The 26,347-nt window shown below is 48.0% G+C and overlaps 2 protein-coding genes across 4 annotated transcripts; one reads left to right on the top strand and one right to left on the bottom strand.

Moving 5' to 3' along the window:
- Positions 1-308: 308 nt before the first annotated feature.
- On the bottom strand, positions 309-11,954 carry ZNF174 (zinc finger protein 174). Of its 3 annotated transcripts, none has more exons than XM_029221243.1 (3): positions 10,622-11,954; positions 9,406-9,628; positions 309-932 (listed from the first exon to the last, which is right to left on the bottom strand). In XM_029221243.1, the coding sequence occupies exons 1-3, from the start codon at positions 11,027-11,029 to the stop codon at positions 763-765; spliced, it is 801 nt and encodes a 266-aa protein (XP_029077076.1). In that variant the 5' UTR covers positions 11,030-11,954; the 3' UTR covers positions 309-762. The 3 variants fall into 3 exon arrangements, with proteins under 3 accessions (XP_029077076.1, XP_029077077.1, XP_029077075.1); XM_029221244.1 differs by having other exon boundaries at positions 309-1,128; positions 10,622-11,948; XM_029221242.1 differs by lacking the exon at positions 309-932 and adding an exon at positions 5,494-6,563 and having other exon boundaries at positions 10,622-11,931.
- Positions 11,955-12,023: 69 nt separating this feature from the next.
- On the top strand, positions 12,024-24,090 carry ZSCAN32 (zinc finger and SCAN domain containing 32). Its single transcript, XM_029221247.1, is given in 11 exon segments — positions 12,024-12,126; positions 12,735-13,285; positions 14,603-14,768; positions 17,594-17,688; positions 18,007-18,066; positions 18,068-18,094; positions 18,875-18,974; positions 21,679-21,958; positions 21,960-22,114; positions 23,212-23,947; positions 23,949-24,090. Coding segments are annotated over 10 exon segments (2,103 nt in total). The 5' UTR covers positions 12,024-12,126; positions 12,735-12,922; the 3' UTR covers positions 24,070-24,090.
- Positions 24,091-26,347: the final 2,257 nt, after the last annotated feature.

Raw genomic sequence — 26,347 nt, 5'->3', positions numbered from 1 at the left:
TGGGGTTTTTGAAAATATGTATTTGCAAAAAGTAAGGAGCACATTATTCATAATGGCCAGAAGGTGGAAACGACCCCAGTGTCCACTGACAGATAAATGGTTAAAATGCAGTCTATCCATGGGAATTCCCTGAGAGTCTAGTGGTTAGGAATTAGTACTTTCACTGCTGGGACCCAGGTTTGATCCCTTGTCTGGGAACTAAGATCCCACAAGCCACATGGCACAGCCAAAATAAATAAACAAATAGATAGATAGATGTTTAATAAATAAATAAAATGTGATCTATCCATACAACGGTGTACTATTAAGCCATAAAAAGAAAAGAAATTCTAATGAACCTCAGGAACATTGTGCTAAGTGAAATAATCCAGTCACAGAATGACAAATACTGTATGATTCCACTTATACGAGGTATGTGGAGTAGGCAACTTCGCAGAGACAGAAAGTAGAATGCGGGATGCCAGGTGCAAGAAGAGGGGGAACGGGGAGTTAGTGTTTAATGGGGACAGAGTTTAAGTTTGGGAAGATGGAAAAGTTCTAGAGATGGATCATGGTGATGGCTGCACAACATTGTGAATGTACGTGATGCCACTGAATCGTACAATAAAAATGGTTAGAATGGTAAAGTTTATGTTATGTATATTTCACCACGATAAAAAAACTTTTAAAACGTCAATGTTAAAAAGAAAAGTAAGGAGCAGCATGAAGGGGCATTGAAGAAAGGGCGGGTGCCTCTGCTTTGGGGTGCCTCCCTCTAGGACATCAACTTTTCATAAACAGACTTTTGGAGAAATTCTTCTCCCCTTCCAGGACATTCTCTACCGCGACCCCAGTGTGAGCAAGTGCCAAATCCAGGAAAATAGGACCTCTCCACCCTCGAACGCCTGTGGCCTCTCTGCTCATTCCAGGCACAAGTATTTGGATCTGAAAAGCTGACAGAAGGAGATTTCAAGATGCTGTTTTACTTGACACATAATTCATTTTCTTTTTATGTAACACTTTACAGAAAATACTTTCACACACATGTGTTCACTTCACCAATCATGTGAGGTACGCAGAGTGGGTCTTCCCATTTCCAGCGGAGGAGACAGGCTTGAAGAATTTAAGTGACACATCCAGGTCAGGGGGCTGGGGGACAACAGAGCTGTGAGCAAAACCATCCTTGGTCTTAGCCTGGTACCAAGTCCACTCTGGTTTGTTTATGGAGCTGCCTCAGACTTGACTAAGTCAGGTCAGGTAGGTAGACCAAGGTAGGTTCCTGGGGCTACCCTAGTTGGCTCTGCCCTTATCTGGTCCAGACGAATTTCTAGAGGCAGGAGTGACATTTTGCCTCACACGTCTGTTTCACTGGCAATTCAGGACTGTCACCGTATTAGTCAGTTTTGTATTTTGGCAGGTGACAGACAGTGCTTTAAAGAGAGTTATTGCAATTGTGCAAAAGTTACATTACAACAGAATGGGAGAAAATATCTGCAAGTCATTTATCTGATAAGGATTTGAATCCAGAATATATAAAGAACTCTTCAACTCAACAATAAAAAGACAAAACCCCCAGTTTTAAAAGGGTAGAGGTTTTGAATAGCTGTTTCTCCAAAGAAGATACACAAATGGCCAGTAAACACATGGAAAGATGCCAACATCATTAGCCAACAGGGAAGTGCAAATCAAAATCACAATGAGACACCACTTCATATCCACTAGCGTGGCTACGATCAGAAAGACAGATAATAGCAAGTGTTGACAAGGATGTGGAGAAATTAGAACCCTCATACACTGCTGGTGGGAATGGAAAATGGTGCAGACCCTGTGGAAAACAGTCTGGCGGTTCCTCAAATTCTTAAACATAGAGTTACCATAGGACACAGCAATTCCACTCCTAGGTATACAACCAAGAAAAATGAAAACATATGTTCACACGAAAACTTGTACATGAATGTTCATAGCAGCACTATTCATAATAGCCAATCAGTGGAAACAACCCAAATGTCCATCAACTGATGAATGGATACACAAAACATGGTCTGTTAACAGACTGAAATATTATTCGGCCACTAAAAGCATAAAGTACTGACATGTGCTACCACATGGAGGAACCTTGAAGACATTGTGCTGAGTGAAAGGAGGAAGGGGGCTCAAGGGGCCCCAGGGATGGGGAGTGAGGAGTGACTGCTAATGAGACAGGGTTTCTTTCTTTTCTTTTTTTTTTTTTTGGCTACACTGTACAGCTTGTGGGATCTTAGTTCCCTGACCAGGGATCGAACCCGTGCCTCCTGCAGTGGAAGCCTGGAGTCCTAACCACTGGACTGCCAGAGAAGTCCCAAAGGTTTCTTTTTAGGCTGTTGAAAATGTTCTAAAATTAGATTATGGTGATGGTGGTATAACACTGTGAATCTACTTTAATTATTAAACTGTACACTTTAAATGGATACATTTTATATGTGAACTATATCTCAATAAAGTTGTAAAAAATAGCATTTTGGTTTTAGAAATATCTGGGGGAAATTTCAACTCTATCTATCAGATGGTATTTGGGAGTTGTTAATTTTGTTGGGAGCGATAACAGTATTATGGGACGGGTTTTACAAGTCCTTATCTGCTGTAGATGGAAAATGCTTTTCAGAGAAATCTGCGAGGTCCATATCCCTCACATATGCATGGAATCTTCCCCTCTCCCTGTCTCCTGGGGTAAGCCGGGGACCAAATAACCAAGGTAGGAATCATCCCACCCCCACATGGGTGAGTACAGGGCAAACTCAGAAAACATGGTGACACTTAACAGACCGCTCCATGGGTAAGGCTGCACACAAAAGGAGAGAGGTTATTTTCTCGTATGGGGTAGTCGATTGTAAGTCAGCATGTCAATGTTTTGTGCTGAGACTCTCTGGTGGAACCACACATGGGAACTCCCACATTTGAAGAAGTGAGTACAGACCAGCAAATGTGGCTGAGTGCCCAGGGGCCTTCTACCAGGACTTCAGACCCTCACGGGCACTCCTCACCTGGAGCTGAGCCTTACCTGTCAAAGGAAAACTGGGCTGGGGGAGGCAGCAGCATCACAGGCTTGAAAACCTTTTGGGAGTGAGTGATATTCAGAGTGGTGATTTTGTCACATTTATTCAAGGTCCACAGTTGAACAGGTACCCAAAGACATTAAGATTCAGCAATTATTAATTTCATAATCAGAAGACAGAAAACACACATACACGGGTTCTTCAAAACATACCAAGTAAACAAAGCTCTTATCTTAAGAGAGATTTCCTGTCCCAAATCTAAGGAAAGTGGAAATCTATGTTCCTTTGCTTTTAGGAGAGATCGTCTTTGACTAACCGAATTGATTCACTAGATGGATGTGGTCGGCTGAATCACAGTCCCCGCCAAAGAGGTCCACATCCTAATCCCTGCAACCTGTGAATGTTCCCTTACATGGCAAAAGGGATTTTGCAGGTGTGTTAAGGATCTAGAGATGGGGAGATACCTCAGATTATCTGGGTGGACCCAATATAATCATAAAGGTCCTCCTAAGAGGGAGGCTGGAGGATCAGAGTCAGAAGAGAAGGTGACGTGATGACAGAGACTGGACGGATGCATTTTGAAGATGGAGGGAGGGGCGCACTTTGAAGATGGAGGGAGGGGCCACAGGCCAAGGAATGCCAGCAGCCACTAGAAGCTGAAAAAGGCGAGGGAACAGATTCACCCCTCAGAGCCTCCAAAGGAACCAGCCCACCTGACACCTTGACTTCTACTCAGTGAAGCTGATTTCGGACTTCTGACCTCAGGAACTATAAGAGAAGACATTTGTGTTGTTTTAAGCCACTAAGTTTGTGGTCATCTGTTACAGCACCAAGAGGAAACTAATACAGATGTAAATATAATTAGGGAAGTTACTAAGAAACAACAGTGAAACTGGCCTGGAGAAAAAAAGGTGGTAACAGAATAAGGAATCAGGAGGCTCTGACCAGTGAGAGGCAGGGGACAGGAGTGAGATAACAGGCAGGCCTAACAATAAGGATAAACTCTTCTAACATCTAACATAATTGTTGGGAAAGGGACCTTGGATTAGATTCTGAAGGGCCACCAAATACTAGGAAGCAGGCCACTGGGCTCCCATTAAATCTCTCTCTGCCCAAAAGATGAGAGGTTTTGTCCACTGCATTCAAAGATTGCTACCGGGATCTCTGATTCAGGCAGGAATGGGCCCCAGGGTGAAGCAGGGGCCCTCAACTCTTCAATTACTGAACACCTATTTCTCCTGGCTGGGTGTGGGCTAAGTTCTAAAGCTAAAGTGATGGAAAATCAAGGTTCTGTCCTTAAAGAGCTTTTAACATATATAGCACAGTTCCCCAACCTTGGTACTACTGACATTTGGAACAGATAACTGTTTTGGGGCCATCCTGTGCACTGCAGGATGTTTAGCTACGTCCTTGGTCTGTACCTACCAGAGGCCAGGAGCTATGCTCCCTTCCCCCAAGTCATAACAACCAACGGTGTTTTCAGACGTTCCCAAATATCCTCTAGGGAGCGAAACTGCTACCAGGTTGAGCGCCACTGGTGAAGTCTACCTCTGCCTAGAACTTGTCAGAGGAGGCTTTGCAGAGCTGGCAACTCTTGTGAGATGTGAGAGGGAGTGGGGGCGGCGGGTCCTAAGGGCAAAGGGAACGGTGTGTGCAAAGACCTGGGGGACAGGGCTGCCCATGTGAGCACCTGTCCCTCTGTGGTCAGAGGAACCTGAGATCCTTGGGGGGGGGACACACAATAGCACAACCACAGCCCTGAGGTGGCTAGCAGTGACCTGAGGTTACTGATGCTTTAGGAAGAACGCTACCTGCACCTGTTTCCTGCTTGACATACTGCACCCACCTACCAAAAGTCTTCTCTAAACTGGGAGATCCACTGGCTTGCCCAGTGTGACTAAGAATTGTATACTGATTGGGTTATAACTTCCATTTTGAGAGAATGAGGGGTGGGATTAGATGATCTCTCAGGCCTAGTTCTAGGACTTTAACATTTTACATAAATACATTTTGTCATTTTTAGAAACTTCTTTGAGGTATAACTTACATATCATAAAATTAATGAATGTTTCAATGATTTTGGGTACTTGCTCTGAAATAATTCAGTTTTAGTATATTTTCATCACCCCAAGCATTTTGTTATTCTTAAAGCTACTGGCCTAAGTGAGAAAGGAAAGTAGGAAGGATTCCCTTTGCTGTCTTAGCAGTCTTGCTTCTTGTAGCTTTTCCTTATCACTATGGGTGGGGGGGTTGCAGCAGCTGTGATTTTTCTTTTACCAAATCAAAGGTGCTTTGATATAAAAAGAACCTTTAGTGTGTGTGTATGTGTAATTATTTGGTAAAAGCACTAATACTTGGAGACCCCTGCCTCACACAAACGTGTCCATACTCCCACTTCATGCTTCCTTTGTTATGAACAGCCAGGAATGACAGCAAGAATATTAGGGGATTTACATTCCAATGAACTTCTGTCTTGAAATTCTTGCAGATCACTCATCTTTATTAAAGGAGTGTGTGCAATGATAAAGATTGTCTGGTATGACAGCAAATGTATAACTATATATAGGATTTATCCTTGAACAGATTTAGAGGATAAATAAAGCAGCAGGAGGAGATTTAACATCAAGGTGTGGGGCACATCTGCAGGATCATCCTGATTCTCCCTCAGTAGTGACTCCCCGCTCTCCAACAGACACCCCGGTGCTCTCTGACCCAATGCCTAGACCTTCCATCTCTTCCCCCATCATCGTACACGACCCCATGCACGATCAAGTCCCCTGTCAGCCTCTTCCCGACCGATGCCTCACCAGCCCGACGGGCACCATCACTCTTCAGGGATCTCGTTTTCTCCCTTGTAAGTCACGCAGATCGTCTTTGTGATTTACATGCAAGCAAGGGGGAGGAGAAATGCAAGTACCTTCTTCCGAACAGAGAGGACCCAGCCCTGCTTTCAGTCCCCGTGGTGGAGTCTGTGATGCTGGTGAAGGTTTGAGCTCTGGCGAAAGCTTTTCCCACACTGGCCGCACTGGTAGGGCTTCTCTCCGGTGTGAATCCTCTGGTGCAGCTTCAGGGTGGACTGCCGCCCGAAACAGTTCCCACACTCTCCACATGTGTAGGGCCTCTCCCCTGTGTGGACTCGCTTGTGTCTTTTCAGCTCTGAATTCCACGTGAAGCTTTTCCCACAGTCATCACATTTGTATGGTTTCTTCGCTGAGCGGGTCGGCTGGTGACCAAGACGTTGCAAACGGCTGCTCAGGTTTCTTTTGCTTCCCTTGCTTTTCTTCAGCTCTCTCAGTGGGTGGCTCTTCAGGGGGCCGCTGATGTATTCCAGTTCCCTGCAATGTCTCTGGTAGTGAGCAAATGGCTTTTGAGCGTGTGGGGGGCTGACCTGCCTCCGTGACAACCGGGGCTCACTCACAGTCGCCCCTCTGGGTTCGGGGCTCTGCAGACCATTCCCTTTGGGCCTGCCCACTGACAAGGTGCCTGGCTTTGCTCCTTTAGCCCCCTCCTGCTGTGGATTTTCCTTGTTGTCACTTTTCATTCTGGAGGCCTCTATAATTATAAAGAATATGTTTCATTTCTGGGCTTCGAAGAAAGAACCCAAGCAAAAGAGCTATGAGATACACGGCAAAGTTTCTCAAAGTGCTGTTCTCCACTTGGCAACTTGCATTAGACTCATCTGGGGCAGCTATCCACCAAGCAGGCTGCCCCTGCTCCCCCAAGGCTGCTGAGTTAGAATCTCTGAGGGATGGAACCTGGAAGTCTGCAGTTAACAGGGGGAAGCTGGGGTGATTCTGATGTATACTAAAGTTAGGAAACAAGTTCTCCAACCCCTCCCTCCTTCCTACCTTTGGGGAAAGGTTTAAGAAAGGAGAAATAGGGAAAAGTAAACCCATCAGAAATTTCAACATTGCAAATATACCCTCACTTACATGGACACTGACCACCACTCTCTTCAAATAATGGTAAATCCAGCAAGTGTGGTATTTTCTTCCATTATGAAGTTGATAGACAGCATATGTGATTGGAAATTGGGATATGGGCCAGACATTCACCCTCATTACAGAAACTCCACAACAGTGCTATTATCCAACAGGATTCCTGCCATGTGGAAGATCTATTCAGTATGGCAGCCACTAGCCACACGTGGCTACTGAGTACTTGAAATGTGGCTTGTGTGACTGAGAAACTGAATTTTTAATTTTATTTAACTTTAATTTAAATTCAGATTTAAAAAGCAGCCCACACAATTATGGTCAACTGCTCTTCAACAAGGTTGTCATGATAATTCAATGGAGTAAAGAATAATCTTTTCAACAAGTGATGCTGAACAACTGGATTTCTACATACAAAAGAATGAAGTTGGACCCCGACTCACAACACATACAAAAATTAACTCAAAACGGATCAAAGACCTAAATGTAAGAGCTAAACCTATCTCTCTTTGAACAGAACAAAGGTGTAAACCTTTGTGATGGTGGATTAGGCAATAGCACATTCGGTACGTTACCAAAAGCACAAGCAAACAAAAAGATAAACTGGACCTCCTCAACATCCAAAACATTTGTGCTTCAAAGGATACTATCAAGGAAGTGAAAAGATAACCCACATAATGGGAGAAAATATTTGCAAATTATACATAAGGGTCTAGTATCCAGATTATGCAAAGAACTCTTACAACAATAAAAAGACCAACCCAGTTAAAAATGAGCAAAGGGGACTTCCCTGGTGGCACAGTGGTTAAGAATCCACCTGCCAATGCAGGCGACATGGGTTTGAACCCTGGTCCAGGAAGATCCCACATGCTGCGGAGCAACTAAGCCCGCAAGCCACAACTACTGAAGCCTGCATGCCTAGAGCCCGTGCTCCGCAACAAGAGAAGCCACAGCAATGAGAAGCCCGGACACTACAACAAAGAGTACCCCCGCTCACTGCAACTAGAGAAAGCCCATGCACAGCAATGAAGACCCAACGCAGCCAAAAATAAATAAATAAATTTTTTAAAAATGAGCAAAGGATCTGAATAGACATTTCTACAAAGAAGATACACAATTGGCCAATAGGCACATGAAAAGATGCTCAACATCATCAGTCATTAGGGAAATAACTCAAAAGCTCCATGAGATACCACTTCATGCCTAATAGGATGGATGCAATAAAAAGGACAAAAAATAACAAGTGTCAACAGGGATGTAGAGAAATTGGAATACTCATAGACTGCTGGATGTAAAATGGCGCAGCCACTTTGGAAAAGTCCAACCTCAAAAGGTTAAACAGTGAGTTGCCATAGGACCCAGCATTTCCACTTCTGGGTGTACACCCAAAAGAAATGAAAACAGACATCCACACGAAAACTTGTACACAACTGTTAACAGCAGCACTATTCATAATAGCCAACAGGTGGAAACAACCCAAGTGTCCATCAACTGATAAACAGACGAAATGTCCACAGAGTGCAATATTATTCAGCCATTAAAAAGGAATGAAGTACTGACACATGCTACAACATGGATGAACCTTGAGCATGAGACTCCACCCTCTCTGGAATCAAATAAAAGGAAATGGAGACAGCATGCACACCCAGCTGCCTCTGCTGAGGCAGAAGGGAATACGTGTGGTCCACTTTCTTTAGGACCATGAAGGCCGTAGGTTATGAGGCGGGACCTCAGCCAGGGCCACAGTGCTTTCCTGCTGGATGCCCTAGGTCTTCTCCATTCATGAGTTTTGAGAATAATGAAATCAAAGTGTTTCGCTGAATGTAGCAAATCTTAAGGAATCTAGCTTTCTTGTAACCTTCTTCTCTAACCTGTTGACCATATCCTGTATTCACATCACCAAGACTGGCCAAAGTGTCACTTTCATTCAGTCAGAGAGACCACAGGACTGTGTGGAGCAGGGCCTGCAATTATACTGGCATTGTACCAGAGACAGATAAGGAAATGGACACGGACAATGTCACAGGAGGAGAAAGAGGCAAAACATAAAACGGAGAGGGTTTTTTTTCTCTAATTAGCAGAATCTTGTTTAGGTTCCTTCTAAACATGGGACCATTTTAAGTGACAAAACTCAGCCACAGCTTGAATGGAAGTTCATCAGTGGTCATATTTGGATTTGTCTTCACTATAAGTAGCTCTGAAAGGGACAGAAAAGTAGGCACTAGAATAATCCTGTGCACTGGATTCTCAAATAGTCAGGAACAGAAAATGATAAAAGCACACTTTAGTAACACTACCATTCTAATTCGTGAAATTCGTTGGAGAATAAAGATCTACTATCACATACAATATTGAAAAAAAAGCCCAATACCTGGTCTATGGCTTTTTAGAACCATGAAATGCTTTGATGGAGATAAGGGGATGACGAGAGAGAGAGAGAAGAGGCACCGAGTGTTTACCTGTCTCAGCCAATTTGGGGGTTGGGTCCTGGAGGAGCAGGGATTTTTCCCAATGACGGGGGCTCCGCTGATCCTGAGATCCTGCCTGGGACGTCTCCTCCAGAGAGCTCTCCCTGGGATATCTGCTAGGAGTTTGCAGTTGAAAGTCTGGCAGTTCCTGTTCTCCAAGCTGGGATCCAGTTTTCTCCAAGAGCACCTTCTGACCCTCCATACAAACAGCCACCTAGGAACAAGCCCCATGCATTAGAGCACAACTCAAGGACTGTCTGAGGGCAGCTTGACCTCTCACTGCTCTGTAATGACTGTTTTTCCCTGGAAATTTCTGATAATGGCCTGGGGGTCAACCTTGAGAGAGAATGCTGAAACTCTCAAAGGAAGCAAAGGGAAGGACGTGCAGAATGACCAAAAGGAGGCTGCTTCAAATCAGCCGATACTTCCTGTCCTTAAAGCTTGGGGCTTTCTCAAGGCCTGGAGTCAAAGTCATCAGAGAGCAGGCACAAATATATCAGGGTCAGCCATGACACCCACCCAGCAGGTTCCTACCCTATGCTCACTTGCCTCCCTGCTTCTGGAGGAAACAGGCCCCGTAGGATCAGGAAGCAGTAGGGTGGGGGCCATTAAAAACCACCCTTACCAATAAATTGTTTTGCCCAAGGCTCTCCTGGTAAGGAGATCTCAGTAGTAAGAGAATTGCCCTACCCCTGTTCCCTAACTGCTTCTGTTCACCAAAGCACATGATTGTTTGCTTCCTCCCTAGGCTCCTACTGCGGTCTGACTTGGGGGTGGGATTTGGAAGGAATACTAGCCAATTGAGCTGGAGTTTCCTGATCCAAAGGCAATATGCAAGACACTTCAGACAAGGTCTAATAAAGTTCCTCCCAAATCAAATTCCTATCCAGTAGAATGACTCTGCCTGCTATGAATCCTGACTGTAGAAAAACTTCAAAAAGAAAGCGTCAGGGGAGATCTGTCAGCAAAGTTTCAAGAGCCTTACTTGATCCTCTACTTTCTCACTGGAATGCCTGTGGCTGGGTTTTCTGAAAACCTGTTACATCTCCCTAGGAGGGTGGGGGGAGGAGGGTTCCAAACAGAGGCCAGAAGCAACGTTTGAAATTCTGGACTCTATCTAGGGAGGGGTCCAGGAACCAAACACTAACCAGATGAAAAAGAAAGATGAAAAAGAAATCCTGGAGACCACAGAAAGTACCCTCCTTACCCACTGCTTTGGTCCCTTGGCTGCTCTGTAAAAATCTTCCACCAGGGTCACAATCTCCTTGCTGCTCATTGGACATTGATGCCTGGCCCGAGCCTGGATCTCCGGAGGCAGGATGTTCAGAAACTGCTCCAGCACCAGCAGCTCCAAAATCTGCTCCTTGGTGTGCACCTCAGGCTGCAGCCACTGACGGCAGAGCTGCCGGAGACGGGAGAGCGCCTCTTGGGGTCCAGACACCTCTTGATAACAAAACCGTCTAAAACTCTGGCGGGAGAGCTCAGGATCGGGCCAGTCTTTTTGCAGAGCGGGCTCCCGTTTTTCTTCTAGTTTTGCTATTATATGTCTCTCTTGCTTGGAGGAAGCCTGAATGTGGGACTGCGAGCTCAAAGTTATCTCCATCTTAGCCGCCATTTTGGGGCTCAGGAGACAGCTTCTCTCTCCTTGTAAACAGCTCAAGCCTTCGGGATCATGGCCCTGAATGCTAGAAAGATGCTAGAAACGAAGCTCCTCTGAGAATACTGGAGAGGAAAGTATGCAAACAGAGCCTCCTCATTCGCTGAACTTGACCCCAAACTCCTGAAGACAACACAGTCCCTGAGAGTGGGAAGAGTTTGTTTTTCTGCCAGTTTCTTGAACTGTCTTGCAAAGGAGAAAAGTCATAATGTCCTAAAAGGAAACTGGGGGAAATACCGCTTTTATTTCAGCGGCAAGCACAAGAGGTCTCAGAGGAAAATGCGCAACGTGACCTAATGGGCTGGCAGGAATCCCTGGGAAAAGTTCAAGCTGTCATCCAGGTAGCCTGCACCAGCTCCCCCGCATCCTCCACAGGCCGACTTCCAGCATCTCGCCGGGCGCTACAGGGCGAGCCCAGGCAGGCCACGGCGCACGCTGGGGGTTGTGAGTTAGCGGAAACCTCCTGCTAGCGAGCAAGGTACACGGACGCGCAGCGGCTGCTCACCCCCGAGGCTCCGAGGCCCAGCCGCTCCTGCCTCCGAGGGCGCCCGGCTCCGACTCCGCGCCCCAGCTGGCCCGGGGCTTGGCGAAGCTGCAGCACTCTGGCGCGCGGCTCAACTACGTGGCCGGGTGCGAGCCGGGGGTGGCGCCTGCGACGGCAGCACCGCCGACAGCCCCGCTCCACACGCCCACCTGCAGCCGACTCACCTCTCTGAGGACCGGGGACCCAGAACCCAGGAGCCAAGGCTGAGGGCGGGGCAGAAGCCGCTCGCCGCGGACACTCCCACAGGCTGCCGCGAAACTGTGCCACGGGAGAGCGCGCCTCCTCCGCAGAGGGATTGGCTCCTCGGGGGCGTCCTCTCTCATCTATCGGCTGCTGGGTCTGTCGATGCTGGCGAGAACGGCGCCCCGCCGTCGCAGTGCACTCCGGGAGTTGTAGTCCGCTGGCAAGACTCGCGAGCAAGCGCAGTGGGCGGATCCGCGCGGGGGCTCGCGGTGCTGACTTCCGGCCCGGTAGCCGAGCGAGTTTGGGGAGTCGCGAGTGAGTGCATCAGGTGAGTGCTCCGCTTCTTGGCGGCCGGGGGCTTGCTGCTGGCAGTTGTCTCAGAGGCAGTTGGGCCAGGTCAGGGCGCCCCTCGCACGCTCGGCGGTCACCCTCCTGTGACGCGGCCCCTCGCCCTGGCCCACCCGAGCTGGCCTGGGCTGTCCCGATCCCTGTGCCCCAGCGCGGACTCTCTCCGGCCTGTGGCCCTGCCCGTCTCACCCCCGGGAGACCGGAGCGGGAGCCCGCGGACTTGTTTCCTAGTCCATTTCAGCCGCAGGACCTAACCCTAGCATCGAGTGCACTGGAGTACTCAGGGAATCCTTGCCGAATGAAAAGGAAATCAGCCTGGGCTTCCCTGGTGGCGCAGTGGTTGAGAGTCCGCCTGCCGATGCAGGGAACACGGGTTCGTGCCCTGTTCCGGGAAGATCCCACATGCCGCGGAGCGGCTGGGCCCGTGAGCCATGGCCGCTGAGCCTGCGCGTCCGGAGCCTGTGCTCCGCAACGGGAGAGGCCAAAACAGTGAGAGGCCCGCGTACTGCATTAAAAAAAAACAAAACATAAGAACTAGAGTGGAGGAATATGGGATGGTTTCATGCTGTCTTTTTTGATTCTTTTCAGCCTCACTGAGCCTTTTTCAAGTGTGCGTCTGAGTCTGCATGTCTATGAAATGCTCATGTCTCTGATTCCAAAAAGACACACTTTTCACTGGTATCCAGGAGACCCGCTTCCCAGTGATAAGAAAAGAGATGGAATCTGATCTGCAGGATGGAAGTGGCAACCAGTAAGCCAGTTCGTTGAAGCAAACCATGGCTGCAATAAGGAGTTCCCAGGCACACCCGTCCCCAAGCAAGGACTCCACACAGGGACAGAAATCAGCCCTGCACAACAACGGCCCTGACCATGAAGCTTCCCGCCAGCGCTTCCGGCAGTTCTGCTACCAGGAGGTAGCTGGTCCACATGAAGCTTTTAGCAAACTCTGGGAACTCTGTTGTCAGTGGCTGAGGCCTAAGACACACTCAAAAGAGCAAATCCTGGAGCTGCTGGTTTTGGAGCAGTTTCTGACCATCTTGCCAGAAAAGATCCAGAGCTGGGTGAGGGAGCAGTGTCCAGAAAATGGTGATGAAGCTGTGGCTCTGGTTGAGGATGTACAGAGAGCACCTGGGCAGCAGGTGAGAAAAGTCAGTCAGAACCTTGTGGTTTTAGTCATGAATAAGTTGGTGTGAGGAGCTCAAGAATCCAGTTACTGGAGAGGCGCTTAGCTGAGAAATGCCAGAAGCTGTCTGCTGCCCAGAAAGTATTAGCTATCCTGCCTTGGTCCTATGTCCTTGGTCTATGGGAAGAATTTCTCATTTGCTGAAATAACTTAGACATTCATATATTCACTGAAACCTTGGAGTCACTAATTAAAGTGAGATAACACTCTCCAAAACAAGGCGAGGAAAAGGACAACAATCCTTCACTCAGCAGGTCAGGAAAATTAGAGATGTTGTTGAATTTAAATCTAATCTCTCTTGCTAGAAGGTTCCTTGAAGGAGTGTGTCATGTGTTGTACACTAAACAAAGTCATATTAGAGCCGGTCCTTGCTGCCTGAATTAAGTGGTCAGTTTGGGACAGTGATGAGTTTCACAAAATACCTACTTGTAGAGGTAAGGACTCGGTCTGAGATCCACTCAGTGTAATGTTTTGTATATTTTGGGAGAAGGGGGGTGTGAAAGGCACAGGAGAAGGAAAAGAAACATGAGGGCTTCAGTTGTGGGAGATTCTGTGGGAAGAAGGCGGCTGAAATCCAGGTCAGAAATCTGGGAGAGGCAACGAATAACGGAGGAGTGTGGGTCAGAGGAGTGCCAGCCTGAACGTGACTGTGGCCAGAGCAGGAAGCAGCCTGCTGGCGCCCGAGTCTGCATGGCTGGATCAGGATGTGCTTGCGTTTCCCAGCGAGGAGGCGGATGTGCACACCAGCTGTAGGAGGAAGAGTGGTGAAGGGGGTGTCGGTGAAATTTCATAGGATTGAAAGGTTTTGACATAATTTGGAGGGGGGAGCAGTATGGTGGTGATGCATTAGAAATGGGGGAAGTTAATTTAATATCCATGGTTTGGAGACTGTTAATAATAACCAGGATGGATGGAGAAGGGCAGTGGAGCACATGTACGAAGTTAAGAGTTTGGAGAGGGGACCTAAGCAGAGCGGGAATCCCTCTGTGCTAACAGTCATCCTGGTCCTGGTTCCCCTTGCCATTTCTGTGTGGACCATCTCTCCCTTATTGTCCACCACCATTTCAGGATCACACTCTTAATGTGAATGAAAACAGTATAGGAATGTAAGGGTTAAAATGGCTATTTGAAACCCATCAGGGGGGTGAAGGGGAGAGCAGGAGGTGGAGGTGAGAAGCAGTAAGGGAGGTGATAACCCAGCTACCTCTCAGTATCTCTCCTCTGTCACTTTAGACAGGAATTTGTAGTGACAGATGATGGGGTCTGTTCTCAGGTCCCGGAATCTGGGAAGGACTTGAAAATGCCCATCGAGGAGACGGCCTCTTTGGGAGCAGCCAGAGAATCACTGAGATCCCACCTGAAACAGGGGGTTCTTCCAGAAGAATGGACTGTGAAGGGGTCACGGAGCTCACCCCAGAGACCGTGGGGACAGTCAGAAGGTAAGCAGAAGCCTCTGCCCTCCCCCAAGGTGTGAGGGACAGTCATCTCTTGGAAATACAGGTCTGAGCTCAAGTTGGCCCCTGGGTTCCAGATTAAATGCCTTTGAGATACATCCAAAAATCAAGTTTTCAAATTATAATTGATGGTACTAGCACTTAAAATGTGGGTGGAGATCCTTTATGTGTTAGCTTAATTCTCTCTTATCACAAGTTAATTCTATTGCTTCTGAATCAGGTGTTACTAAAGGTGAGCATAATTACCTCACCTTCTACAGAGCAGTTCTTCATGAACTTGAATACAACCCCCTTCCATCCAGCTTAATCTCTTCCAAAATACATTTCTCCTATTACTTTTTCCTTTCTTCCAGTGCTTTTTTAAAAAATTGTCCTAATTTTTTAGAAAAAGGTTAATTAAAAATTTAATTAAATTTAATTGATCTCAAATTCATCACCTAATGTAAAATTAGCCATCTCAAGTGAACCATTCAGTTGCATCTAGTACAGTCACAATGTTGTACTATCACCACCTCTGTCTCATTCCAAAAGTTTCATCCTCCCCAAAATAAACGCCATGCCCATTAAGCAGTTGCTCCTCATTCTCTCTCTTTGTATTTGCCTGTTCTGAACATTTCATAGAAATAGAATCCTACAATATATGACCTTTTGTTTCTAGCCTCTCTCATTTATCACGTTTCCAGCCTACGAAGTATCACTACTTGGTTTGTTTTGGGGGCTGAGTAATATTCCATTGCGCAGACAGACCAAGGCTCTATCTTTATAAGTCTCTTTCTGTGAAGCACTTTGGCTGCATACATTTCTAGACTATGTAAAGGCCACTGCTGCCTTTTCTGTGTAATTCAAAGCTGCCCTTACAGGTTTCTAAGTAATTATTTTAAAGCCACCTTACCTTTATTTAACTCAGATCCTAAAGAAAAGCACTGTGTCTTCATGCTGTTTAAAAAGGCAAGCTTCTGTTGATGAAATGAGAAACAGTCTTAAGAGTTTATTTGCTTTTGTATTTTTTTGGGGGGGGTAGGAGTTTATTAATTAATTTATTTATTTTTGCTGTGTTGGGTCTTCGTTTCTGTGTGAGGGCTTTCTCTAGTTGTGGCAAGCGGGGGCCACTCTTCATCGCGGTGTGGGGGCCTCTCACTATCGCGGCCTCTCTTGTTGCAGAGCACAGGCTCCAAACGCGCAGGCTCAGTAGTTGTGGCTCATGGGCCTAGTTACTCCACGGCATGTGGGATCCTCCCAGACCAGGGCTCGAACCCGTGTCCCCTGCATTAGCAGGCAGATTCTCAACCACTGCGCCACCAGGGAAGTCCCTGCTTTTGTATTTTTTAAGTGAAGTAAATACACTATCAATATGTTAGAAAACTTTGCCATTTAGAATTTATTTACTTTTAATCCTTGGGAACATCTGTGCTCTTTGGTGTGTGATTTCTGAGACTTTGGGGTCTGAGTAAAGGGGGCAGGACTCACTGTGTTCCACGTTCTGCAACCTCAGCTCACCGTACCTGCGGGCTGCTCCCAAGTGGTGAAACCTCCCCAGGGGTCAAGTTCCACTAATAAGTCATCAAAATGTACCATTTTCTTTGTACTATTCTTGAAGATGGAGATCTGGAAAAGAATGTATTATCTTGGTCTGAAAAAAAAAAAGAATCGAATTCCCATGGTATTTTTAAGAGCACTATAGGGGATTTCCCTGGTGGCACAGTGGTTAAGAATCTGCCTGCCAATGCAAGGGACACCGGTTTGAGCCCTGGTCCAGGAAGATCCCACATGCCGCAGAGCAACTAAGCCTGTGTGCCACAACTACTGAGCCTGTGCTCTCGAGCCCACAAGCCACAACTACTGAGCCCATGTGCCACAACTACTGAAGCCTATGCGCCTAGAGCCTGTTCTCTACAACAAGAGAAGCCACTGCAGTGAGAAGCCCACATACCACAACAAAGAGTAGCCCCCACTCGCCGCAACTAGAGAAAAGCCTGCGCATAGCAATGAAGACCCAGCACAGCCAAAAACTAGATAAATAAATTAAAAAAAAAAAAAAAAGCATTATAGTCATCTCTGAGTGGTTGGGCAATGAGACATTCCCTCCCCTTGCTCCCAAGTATTCTATTAAAATTTTTAAAAAATATACTATGGGGCTTCCCTGGTGGCGTGGTGGTTAAGAGTTCGCCTGCCAATGCGGGGGACACGGGTTCGAGCCCTGGTCCGGGAGGATCCCACGTGCCGCGGAGCCACTGAGCCCGTGCGTCACAACTACTGAGCCTGTGCTCTAGAGCCCGTGAGCCACAACTACTGAACCCGCATGCCTGGAGCCCGTGCTCTGCAGCAGGAGAGGCCACTGCACTGAGAGGCCCAGGCACAGCAGCGAGGAGCGACCCCCGCTCGCTGCAACTAGAGAAAGCCCGCGCACAGCAGCGAACACCCAACGCAACCAAAAATAAATACATAATATAAATAAATTAAAAAATATATATATACTATGCACATATTTCTTTAGAATGAAAAATTTTTTTAAAGCTATTATGTCAGGAGATATCTGATGAAAGGAACTTCTTAACACACAGGACATTGGCTGTGGCAGTGGTCCTGAAACTTGACTATGCATCAGACTCACCTGAGGGCGTTAAACAGATTCCCAGGCCTCACCCCCAGAGTTGCTGATTCATTATATACCAGTGGGGCCCAGGAATATGCATCTCTGATGAGCTCCCAGGTACTGCTGAGGCTGCTGGCCTGGGGACCCCACTCACAACCTCTGCTCTGTGGCTGTTACGTGGAGACCACCCTCTAACAGTGGCTGTTTTCTCCCCTAGCCTGGCTTACTCTGCAGGCTCCCGGGAACCTTCCTCAGAGGAGGGGTCTTGGAGACCAGGAGACAGGTGCTGTGCTCCACATAGCTGGGGCCCAGGTGAGCTACGGTGGATACCTTTTGTCTCTTTAAGTTCCCCTTTCATCTTGCGCTCACTCTCAGCCTAAAGTCCCTTATTTTCTAGAGATGCTGGAAAGATTTTTACGTGGTCCATTGAGTTTCTCTTGGGTTGTTTCCTTGTTCTGTCCACTGACATCATCATATGGCTCTTTACCCATCCCGATCCTTCTCTTGGAGGCCTGACCTTTCCCTGCCTTGCTTTGCCCCTGATCTGATACCCGTGGTCCTGTCTCTGCCCCACCCCAAGCTAGAGCGGTGCTATTTTATCGGTAGCAGCAGACCCCTGTGTTGTTACAGGGACGAGCCACATGTGAGGACAGAGCCATATCCCTCTGTCAGGAAGGGCAGATAACACCTGGGCCCCAAACAGAGGGCCCTCTACAGGGCCTGGCTGGGTAAGGATCCACGTTCCCTCTAGGTCCAGAGTGAATGTGTTCAGTTGTCTGGAGACAGAGAGACCAAGAGAACCCAAGAGGAAAGGAGACAGAGAGGCAGTGGGGAGCCTGTTGGGTGGGGGGAAAGAAAGAACAGGAACATACTGAGAGGCGACAAGAGACACAGAGAAAGGAAGACACAGAGAGGGACAGAGTGATAGAAGGAAGGGAAAGCACGGGCTTATGACAGGGGCAGTGGGGACAGAGCGTGTGGGAGGCAGAGGATGAGTGGAGAGGGAAGACAGCAGCTAGGGAGGCACAGGCTGTGCTGGGAACAGAGGAGAGATGAGTGAACTTGTGCTCACACACACAGCTGTGATAGGTCCTGGGGAGCAGAGGAGACTGAAAGACAAGAGAATCCAACCGTGATAGTCTACTTCTATGCCCAGGCCCTTCAGGAGGCAAGAAGAGCCCTTTTTCAGAGTCTCTGGACCGATCTCTTGCCTTTTTTCAAATCAGTTTTGCCCCATCTGGGCTGCTCCTCCTCAAAGCAGCCTCCCCGACCATCAGATTCAGAGACAGATGCTCTGCAGCCTTGATGTCTCCTCCCTGCATCTCCACATGCAGGGTTGCTCATTCATGGTCGGAAGGACATCCTGGGCTGGATCAGAGAACACGCAGGGACCCCAGATATGCAGGGCTGCAGGGCAAGGAAAAGGCCTAAGACTTCCACAAGGGAGACTAGAGTGAAAGCCCATGAGACACCAGCAAACAGGGAAGAAGAAATCAAGGGTGAAGCACAAGAGCCAGACTCAGCAAATGGGACAGAGCCTGGCCCACCCTGGGCGGCCGAGGACACCAGGACTCTCCTGTCTGTTCTCAGCAGCCTCGGTTTTATGAGAAACTGCAGGAGCACCAGCAGAGCAGCCAGCTCTGTGGGGAAGTCGCTGAGTTCTTGTGTGAACGAGGTTTCCACCAGACTCTGGAGCAGCATGAACCAGTTCAGAAGCCTCTGGGCCAGTGACTGTCGAAGGAGGGGAGGCTGCAGCCGCCTTTCAGGAGGAGAAGGAAGCTCTGCCGGCCTCACAGGGCTCCTCCAGTTCTCCCAGGAGCTTGGCAGACAGGGCTGTTGAGGCCAAAGGGCCAAGCCAAGGGCCATGGAAGCGCAAAGAGGCGAGGCTCGAGGACACAGTGGGGGGGCTCAGACAGCTACAAATTTTTTTTTTTTTTTTTGCGGTATGCGGGCCTCACACTGTTGTGGCCTCTTCCGTTGTGGAGCACAGGCTCTGGACGCGCAGGCTCAGCGGCCATGGCTCATGGGCCCAGCCGCTCCGTGGCATGTGGGATCTTCCCGGACCGGGGCACGAACCCGTGTCCCCAGCATCGGCAGGCAGACTCTCAACCACTGCGCCACCAGGGAAGCCCTGAGACAGCTACAAATTTGACAGGAAGCAGCCAGTCCAGGAAACTGGAGTCCCCACACCTACAGCCAGCTCCAGAGCCACTTGGGTGAGGGCCTCTCGGCACACATGTCCTGGTACTGTCACCTATAAGCAAACCATGCCCCCACTTTGTGCCTTGTCTTCCAGCTGTAAGTTGAGGACTGTTCCTGTTCCCTCACTGCTGGGGAAATGCTGGGATGAAGGCTCTAGTGGACACCCAACATAAAGCCATTCACTCGGCCACCTGCAGGTTACACACAGGGAAAAGCAGTACCTAAACCATTATGTTGTCTTGGTAACCCAGGGGATTTTCTTTTGAGTTGTAAATTGTAAAGCCAAAGCCTGGGCTGTTTCTGTGACCTAAGAAGTAAATTGTGTGAGTAAATGTTATATCTAGATTTTGTTAACTGAACATAAAAGAACGAAGCTAATGTTAGCCTGGAGAAGGAGCACTGTGTTCTCTGTGGAAGGTGGGTGATGTCCTAGCTGGAGCCGCTGTGTGGATTCAGAGAGCTGTCATCTTAGTCTGGGAATCAGGTTCCATTGTAGCTGCAGGGCAATGGGGCAGGATAAGAGTGATGGAGCATGTGGGGACAGAGGGTGGGTTGCATTTTTAATTTGGGTTGTCAGGGTAGTTCTCACCGAGAAAATGACATTAGAGATGTGAAGGAGAATGGGTGAACTGTGTGACTCTCTGGGGAGACTGTAACAGTCGGAGGGGATCACCAGTGCAAAGGCTCTGAGCCGGAGGAGCCTGGGCAAGGAGGCCAGTGTGCCTGGTGCAGATTGAGAGGGGATGAGAGTAATAAACAAGGTCAGAACCAGATCACGTGGGGCAGCACTACTGAAAGTGAAATTGAGAGCGAGCGTTTAGAAACTTTTATAGCAATCTGACATTGCTGCACCATCTAACTGCATATTCAATGTATTTTGAAAAACAAAAAAACCTGGTTCTTCACAGATACTTTGAGAAGCACTAACCTAGGGCCTCAGGCCCTACATAGAGGACTTTGTAAGGAATCTGGCTTTTTCTGTGTGAAATGGGGTAGCCTTGCAGGATTCTGAGCAGAGGAGTAATAGTTTTAAAAGGATCATGTTGAGAATTTCAATTTATTTGACACTTAACTCTATTTAAACACGTGTTTGTGTCTCCGTTTTCTTACGGAGACCTTTGGAGGACTGTGGTCTTCTTGAAGGCAGGGTCCATGTCATATGACAGTTGCATTTCTCAGAAACTGGCCTGCTGGCACTCACAGAGGTTAGTTGAGTTGAATGAAGAGGAGGGGCCCACTCTGACAGCTGGATTGAGAAAGACTGTAGGAGGTCCAGAGGAGAGTCAAGACCAGGTAGGCGGCCACTGCAGTAATCCAGGCACAAGAAGACAGTGGCTCAGAGAAGAGTGGACTAGAGGGTGATGAGAAGAGGCTGCGTGCCCTTCAGAGCATCATGACCAGATGTGGTCAGAATGCATTTGCTGGGACGGCTCTAGACAAATGAGCCCTCAGCCACCGGCCCAGATGGGCAGCCCCTGTGGGGCCTGTGCTGAGTGTTCTTGAGTAACCAGCCTTCCTGAACTGCTCTTCCCAGACCTTTACTACTTATTCTCACCTTGGGACACTACCTGCAGTAATTCAGTTTCTTGCATACACAGGGATGACAAGAGATAGAAACAGATGTATAGGAGCCAGATCAGGAGGGACTCAGACATCAGAGGTGGGACTTAGCAGAAGTATCCTGTCTTCCCTCTTGTGAATCTTTGCTTCCATCCAAGTCTTACCTGTTCACCAGGTCCTCTTATATGGCCACTCACCCTCAGAGATTCCCACCACCCTGGAGACAGACAAGCACGTGAATCATCTCTCAGGGGAAATTAGTGGGATTCAGGATAAAGAGAAATAAAAGCAGAAGCTTTGGTAAAGACTCTGCAACCCCTCCTCAGCTGGAGAGGATTTCACTGGAAGTTGTTGCTTTAGGAACAAGCGCACAGTGAGATCTCCCCAGGAACAACAGTAGCCAGCATGGCATAATTTGAGAGACTAGGATGTGGCTTCCTGGGCTGCTAAAACCCTGCACTGCGGTATCAGCCTGCCCTGCTCTGGTCACTGAGTTGTCTCCTGGCAGCAAGTGTGCACTGGGGCTATGAAGAGACCAAGACACTCCTGGCCATTCTCAGTTTTATGAAAAACTCCAGACCCATCAGCAGAACAGCCAGATCTCCAGGGCCTTGGTGGAACAACTCCAGGAGCAAAGCTTTCTGCAGACCCCAGAGCAGCATCGCACCAAGTTCAAAAGCCTGCAGTTGAGTTCCCGCAACATGAGGAGAGGCTATGTGCCTGAGCCTTGTATCTTTTACGAGGAAACTGATGCCCTTTCCAGCCCCTGGGCCTCTGCACCTACTATGGCAAGCAGTACTGATCCTGGCCAAGAGGGAAGTTGAGGCTAGAGAGCTGAGTCAGCAGAATGGGGGGCCCACAGAGGCTAGAGAAGGTACCACCGTGGATGGTGAAGACTGGGAGGAAGAGGATTTCAGGGATCCTGGCCAGGCGGTTAGGAGGGTTGGCCTGCCAGACCTGTTCCCAAATAGACGTGGTAAGACTCTTGGCTTTGACTCTTGGTCAAAGCATGGGAAAGTCCACTTAGGGCCGTTAGCCTGGCATCACCAGAGAGCCATTCTGCTCCTGGCCTTGTCATCATCTTGATGTAGACCTGACATAGGCCAGAGAGTCTTGGTTTTCATGGTTAAGGATTATTTCCTTTGCACTTCAGAGCCCCGATTTTGCTTTGCTGGCCTCTTTCACAGGGTCCGTGTCATTCTTCCCCATGGATTTGCACTTACTTTGCTTCCATAGATGGCCAGTCAGGTCTCCAGCCCAGACTCTCTCTCCTTCTCCAGCACTGACCCTCCTTTCAAATCTAAGCCTGGGCTTCCCAGATGCCCAGCAACTTGCCTTCTTCCTGTTTGAGATGGTTAAACCCGGGGTGGCCTTTTGTTACTCTTCCCAGAAGCCAGGCCATTCAAGAACTGAGACAGATGACAAACAGCTTGACTCCTTGACTCATTGTGTCAGAACATCCAAAAAGAGGTGCAATAGGAGCAAAGTGGGTGGATGGAGTTTTGGGTATATTTACCTGTGATCATAGAATTTGGAGCTTAAAGATATTACAATTGGAAAATAAAACTTAGGTTTTTAATTAGCAGAAGCCTGAATCACATGAGAATTCCAATTAGTTTTTCTTCTTAAAGGTAGTTTAGTTGTAATTCTTTCCTCATTCCATTGTTTCCTGCTCCACAGTCTGATGTATTTTTTTTATTTTTTATTTATTTATTTATTTATTTATGGCTGCGTTGGGTCTTTGTTGCTGCACACAGGCTTTCTCTAGTGGTGAGTGGGGGCTACTCTTCATTGTGGTGCACGGGCTTCTCATTGCGGTACTTCTCTTGTTGCAGAGCACAGGCTCTAGGTGCGTGGGCTTCAGCAGTTGTGGCACGCGGGCTCAGTAGTTGTGGCTCGTGGGCTCTAGAGTGCAGGCTCAGTAGTTGTGGCACAAAGGCTTAGTTGTTCCGTGGCATGTGGGATCTTACTGGACCAGGGCTCGAACCCGTGTCCCCTGCATTGGCAGGCGGATTCCTAACCACTGCACCACCAGGGAAGTCCTGACAGTCTGATGTATTTCTCTTCTTGCAGGTATTGAGATCAAGAGCGGGATTACAAAAGAGAATTGGAAATGGGATGATACAGAGGAAGCAGAAATTAGCAAGCCTTTTCAGAGAAAGTCCAGTGAAGTCTTCTGGCATTCTGAGCTAAAAAGAGGCTGGGCGGGTGCTCCAGTGTCAAGAAGGCAACGAAGATGTTCTCCAGGGGAGAGTGAGGAGAAACCCCCATCCCAGAAGAGAATGAGTCACCAGAGACTTCGTACTGGGGAAAAGGCCTGTACACATTTCCTGTGTGGGAGAAACTGCTCTCAGAGTTCTCCCTCTCACCACCAGCCAGTCCTCAAAGTGGAAAAACCTTCTAAATGTCACGAATGTGGGAAAAGCTTTAGCCGAAGTTCTTATCTTGTTCGACACCAGAGAATCCACACGGGAGAGAAGCCTCACAAGTGCAGTGAGTGTGGGAAAGGCTTCAGCGAGCGCTCCAACCTCACTGCCCACCTAAGAACTCACACAGGGGAGAGACCCTACCAGTGTGGGGAATGTGGGAAAAGCTTCAACCAGAGCTCCAGCCTCATTGTCCACCAGAGGACCCACACGGGGGAGAAGCCTTATCAGTGCACTGTCTGTGCAAAGAGATTCAACAACAGCTCCCAGTTCAGCGCTCACCGGCGAGTCCACACTGGGGAGAGCCCGCACAAGTGTGGGCAGTGTAGGAAAAGCTTCAACAATGGCTCCCACTTGAGTGCCCACCAGAAAACCCACACGGGAAAAGCCTTACCAGTGCTCTCAGTGTGAGAAAATCTTCACTAAGAACCCTTCCCTCATCCACCATCAGGGGGTGCACACAGAAGAGGTTCCCATATCCCAGGAAGGAAGGCATGTGCTATGAGTGTGGAAGAAACCCGACGGATCAATTCCTTATGTCAACACGTGTTTCTGGCGCTTCCTTCTGCTTGTCGAGAATTCTACTGGGCAATCCCCAGCTTAGCTACAGGTTTATTGACAACCGGATCTTAAGGACCATGTCCAGGAATAGGAATCAGGGGAAGAATGCTGAACTCTTTCTGGCTCTGCCTGGGACTCCTGGGTCCTGTCTCATTGTCGATTTCAGTTCTGTTTGAAGGGGACAAGGCTACAGGATCCATAAGTCCTGCCAGGAAACCTGGGTATGACTGTTCCCAACAGAGAATGGGGGGGCTAGTGGCCTGAGCACTGTTTCTGGGCCATGTCAGAGAAGAAATTCTCCACCCTCATGGGAAGCACATCTAGAAGTTAACAGCCTGGATGTATTCTAAACCAACAACTGACCTCTGACACCTAGTGTTAGGTACTACTGCTAACTTCAGAGCAGATCACTACTCTGTAATCCAGCCACCACCAAAGAAAGAACAAAGGAAAGGAAGGAGAGGTTAAGCCACTGGGCAATATTAAATCTGTTTCCCTTGGTGACGTAATCTCAGAGCAAGGGTAACATCTAGGTTAATCTTTGTAAGATTCCTCATTTTACCATCACCTCCACCCCAGTTCCTGGTTTATTGTCTCTTATAGTTAACACTTTCTACAAGCTTATAACCATTACCACTTCTGTTGACAATAAAGGTGTTTCTCCCTCTACTTCTTTGGCCTTTGGTTGAAATTTTCTCTATTAGAAACTTTATTCTCATGCAGAAGCCTGCACGGTCCTCAAGAGGATCCAAGGGTAGAAACTGCTTCGGGACAGTAGGACATGCAGAGAAGGAATAAGGGGCAGAAAATGGGGAGAGAAGGAATACAGTTGGATTGGGGAGTAAGGAAAACACAGGGGCTGCAGGCAGCTCTGACTACAGGTGAAAAGAAGGCTGGGTGTGAGGAGCATGAAGAGCCAAAATTAAAGCTTACTGATCCAGAACAAGGCATGGATGTTTAAGCTTTTGTGAAATCTCTATGATAAAATGTGAAAGATGGGTAAGTTGTCCATGGTTCTTGGCCTGTGCATGCAAATTGTCAGTACCTTGCCTAAGCTTTGTTGAAAAGCAAGTGTCATGGTCTCTGCTTTAAGCCTTCTTGAGGAATTACAGATGAGCAAAGGAGAGTGTATACTCTACCTCAAAGCCCAAAAAAATTTTTTTTTAATTTAGAAAAAGAGAAGCAAAGGCAGGACAGAAAAATATACTTCAGTGTTTCCTCAGCTTGAGTCTCGCTTGGCCCATCCCACAGTTCTCTGCATACACGGTCCTTGAACATGGCCCAGTGGACAAGCTATGCAGGTCAGTTCCCAGAGTCACATACTTACCTCTGCTCTACAGAGAGTGGGAAAAAAATGATACCTTAGGAAAGCTCAGGCAAAGGCAAAGAGATGGGCTTGAATGTGACCCATTGGGGGACAGCCTGACTTCATTGGAGATCATGGTGGGGAAGAGGGGGACAGCCCGGGGTGGATCAACTACTGAAGGGCTTTGTACACCAGCTCAGAGAAGCTGGCTTTGATAAGTGAGGAAAGCCAGTGAAAGTCAATGGAATCGCTAAGGAAGCACAGGTACCCAGGCCTCACAGGCAGGTTCCTCCCACTCCTGGGTCTGCGGTAACCAGGGAAACTGGGATGCAACTGTTGAACTCCTCCTTGCATTCTTAGATTGTCTCCACCGTCCAAACTGCTTTATCCTGTAGTCTGCTGGGCAGGAGAAAGAACACAGAGTACTAGAGCACGCAGCCCTTGCCTGTCAGCCTCTTGGGAGGGTCTGGAGCAGACAGTAAGAACTGGAGAATACATCCAGTTATTCATTCATTCAGGAAACATTTGATTGCCTATAAAGTACCAGGTATTACACAGAAGCCAAATACAAAGCAGTGAACGAAACACACTGTATCTTCCTTCCAGAACCAGCCTTACTGGACCCCTCAGAAATACAGCACAAGTCAGGCAGCACACCCAGCCCCCGAGCCCCAAGATCTGAGTTCCAGCTCGCAGGGCCACTCTTCTAAGTTCCGAGTTCTGATAACCCAACCTGCTTCTGAGTTCTGATAAACCCAACCTTTCCCCCTACTCCCTGTGTGGTCACTGCTTCCTACAGTTACCACCTCTGTTACCTTAGTGTCTACGTCCCACTGACAAATCAGCATGATCACTGCACCAACCACCTGAGAATAAATTTGAAGTAGGTTGTACAAAAGGCAACACCCCCAAGTCT

This window comes from Monodon monoceros, unplaced genomic scaffold (assembly GCF_005190385.1).
Source record: "Monodon monoceros isolate NGI ecotype Baffin Bay Population unplaced genomic scaffold, NGI_Narwhal_1 Super_Scaffold_13, whole genome shotgun sequence".
Taxonomy (NCBI): Eukaryota; Metazoa; Chordata; class Mammalia; order Artiodactyla; family Monodontidae; genus Monodon; species Monodon monoceros.
Note: the sequence above shows the minus strand (reverse complement) of the source record. Positions and strands in the feature narration are given on the sequence as shown.

Coding starts and splice junctions, on each gene's coding strand:
- ZNF174 (XM_029221242.1), bottom strand. CDS start 11,029: ATGGCGGCTAAGATGGAGATAACTTTGAGCTCGCAGTCCCACATTCAG. Junction 9,629..10,621: donor CCAAGGGACCAAAGCAGTGG/GTAAGGAGGGTA, acceptor GCTTGTTCCTAG/GTGGCTGTTTGTATGGAGGG. Junction 6,564..9,405: donor CCCCAAATTGGCTGAGACAG/GTAAACACTCGG, acceptor TTATAATTATAG/AGGCCTCCAGAATGAAAAGT.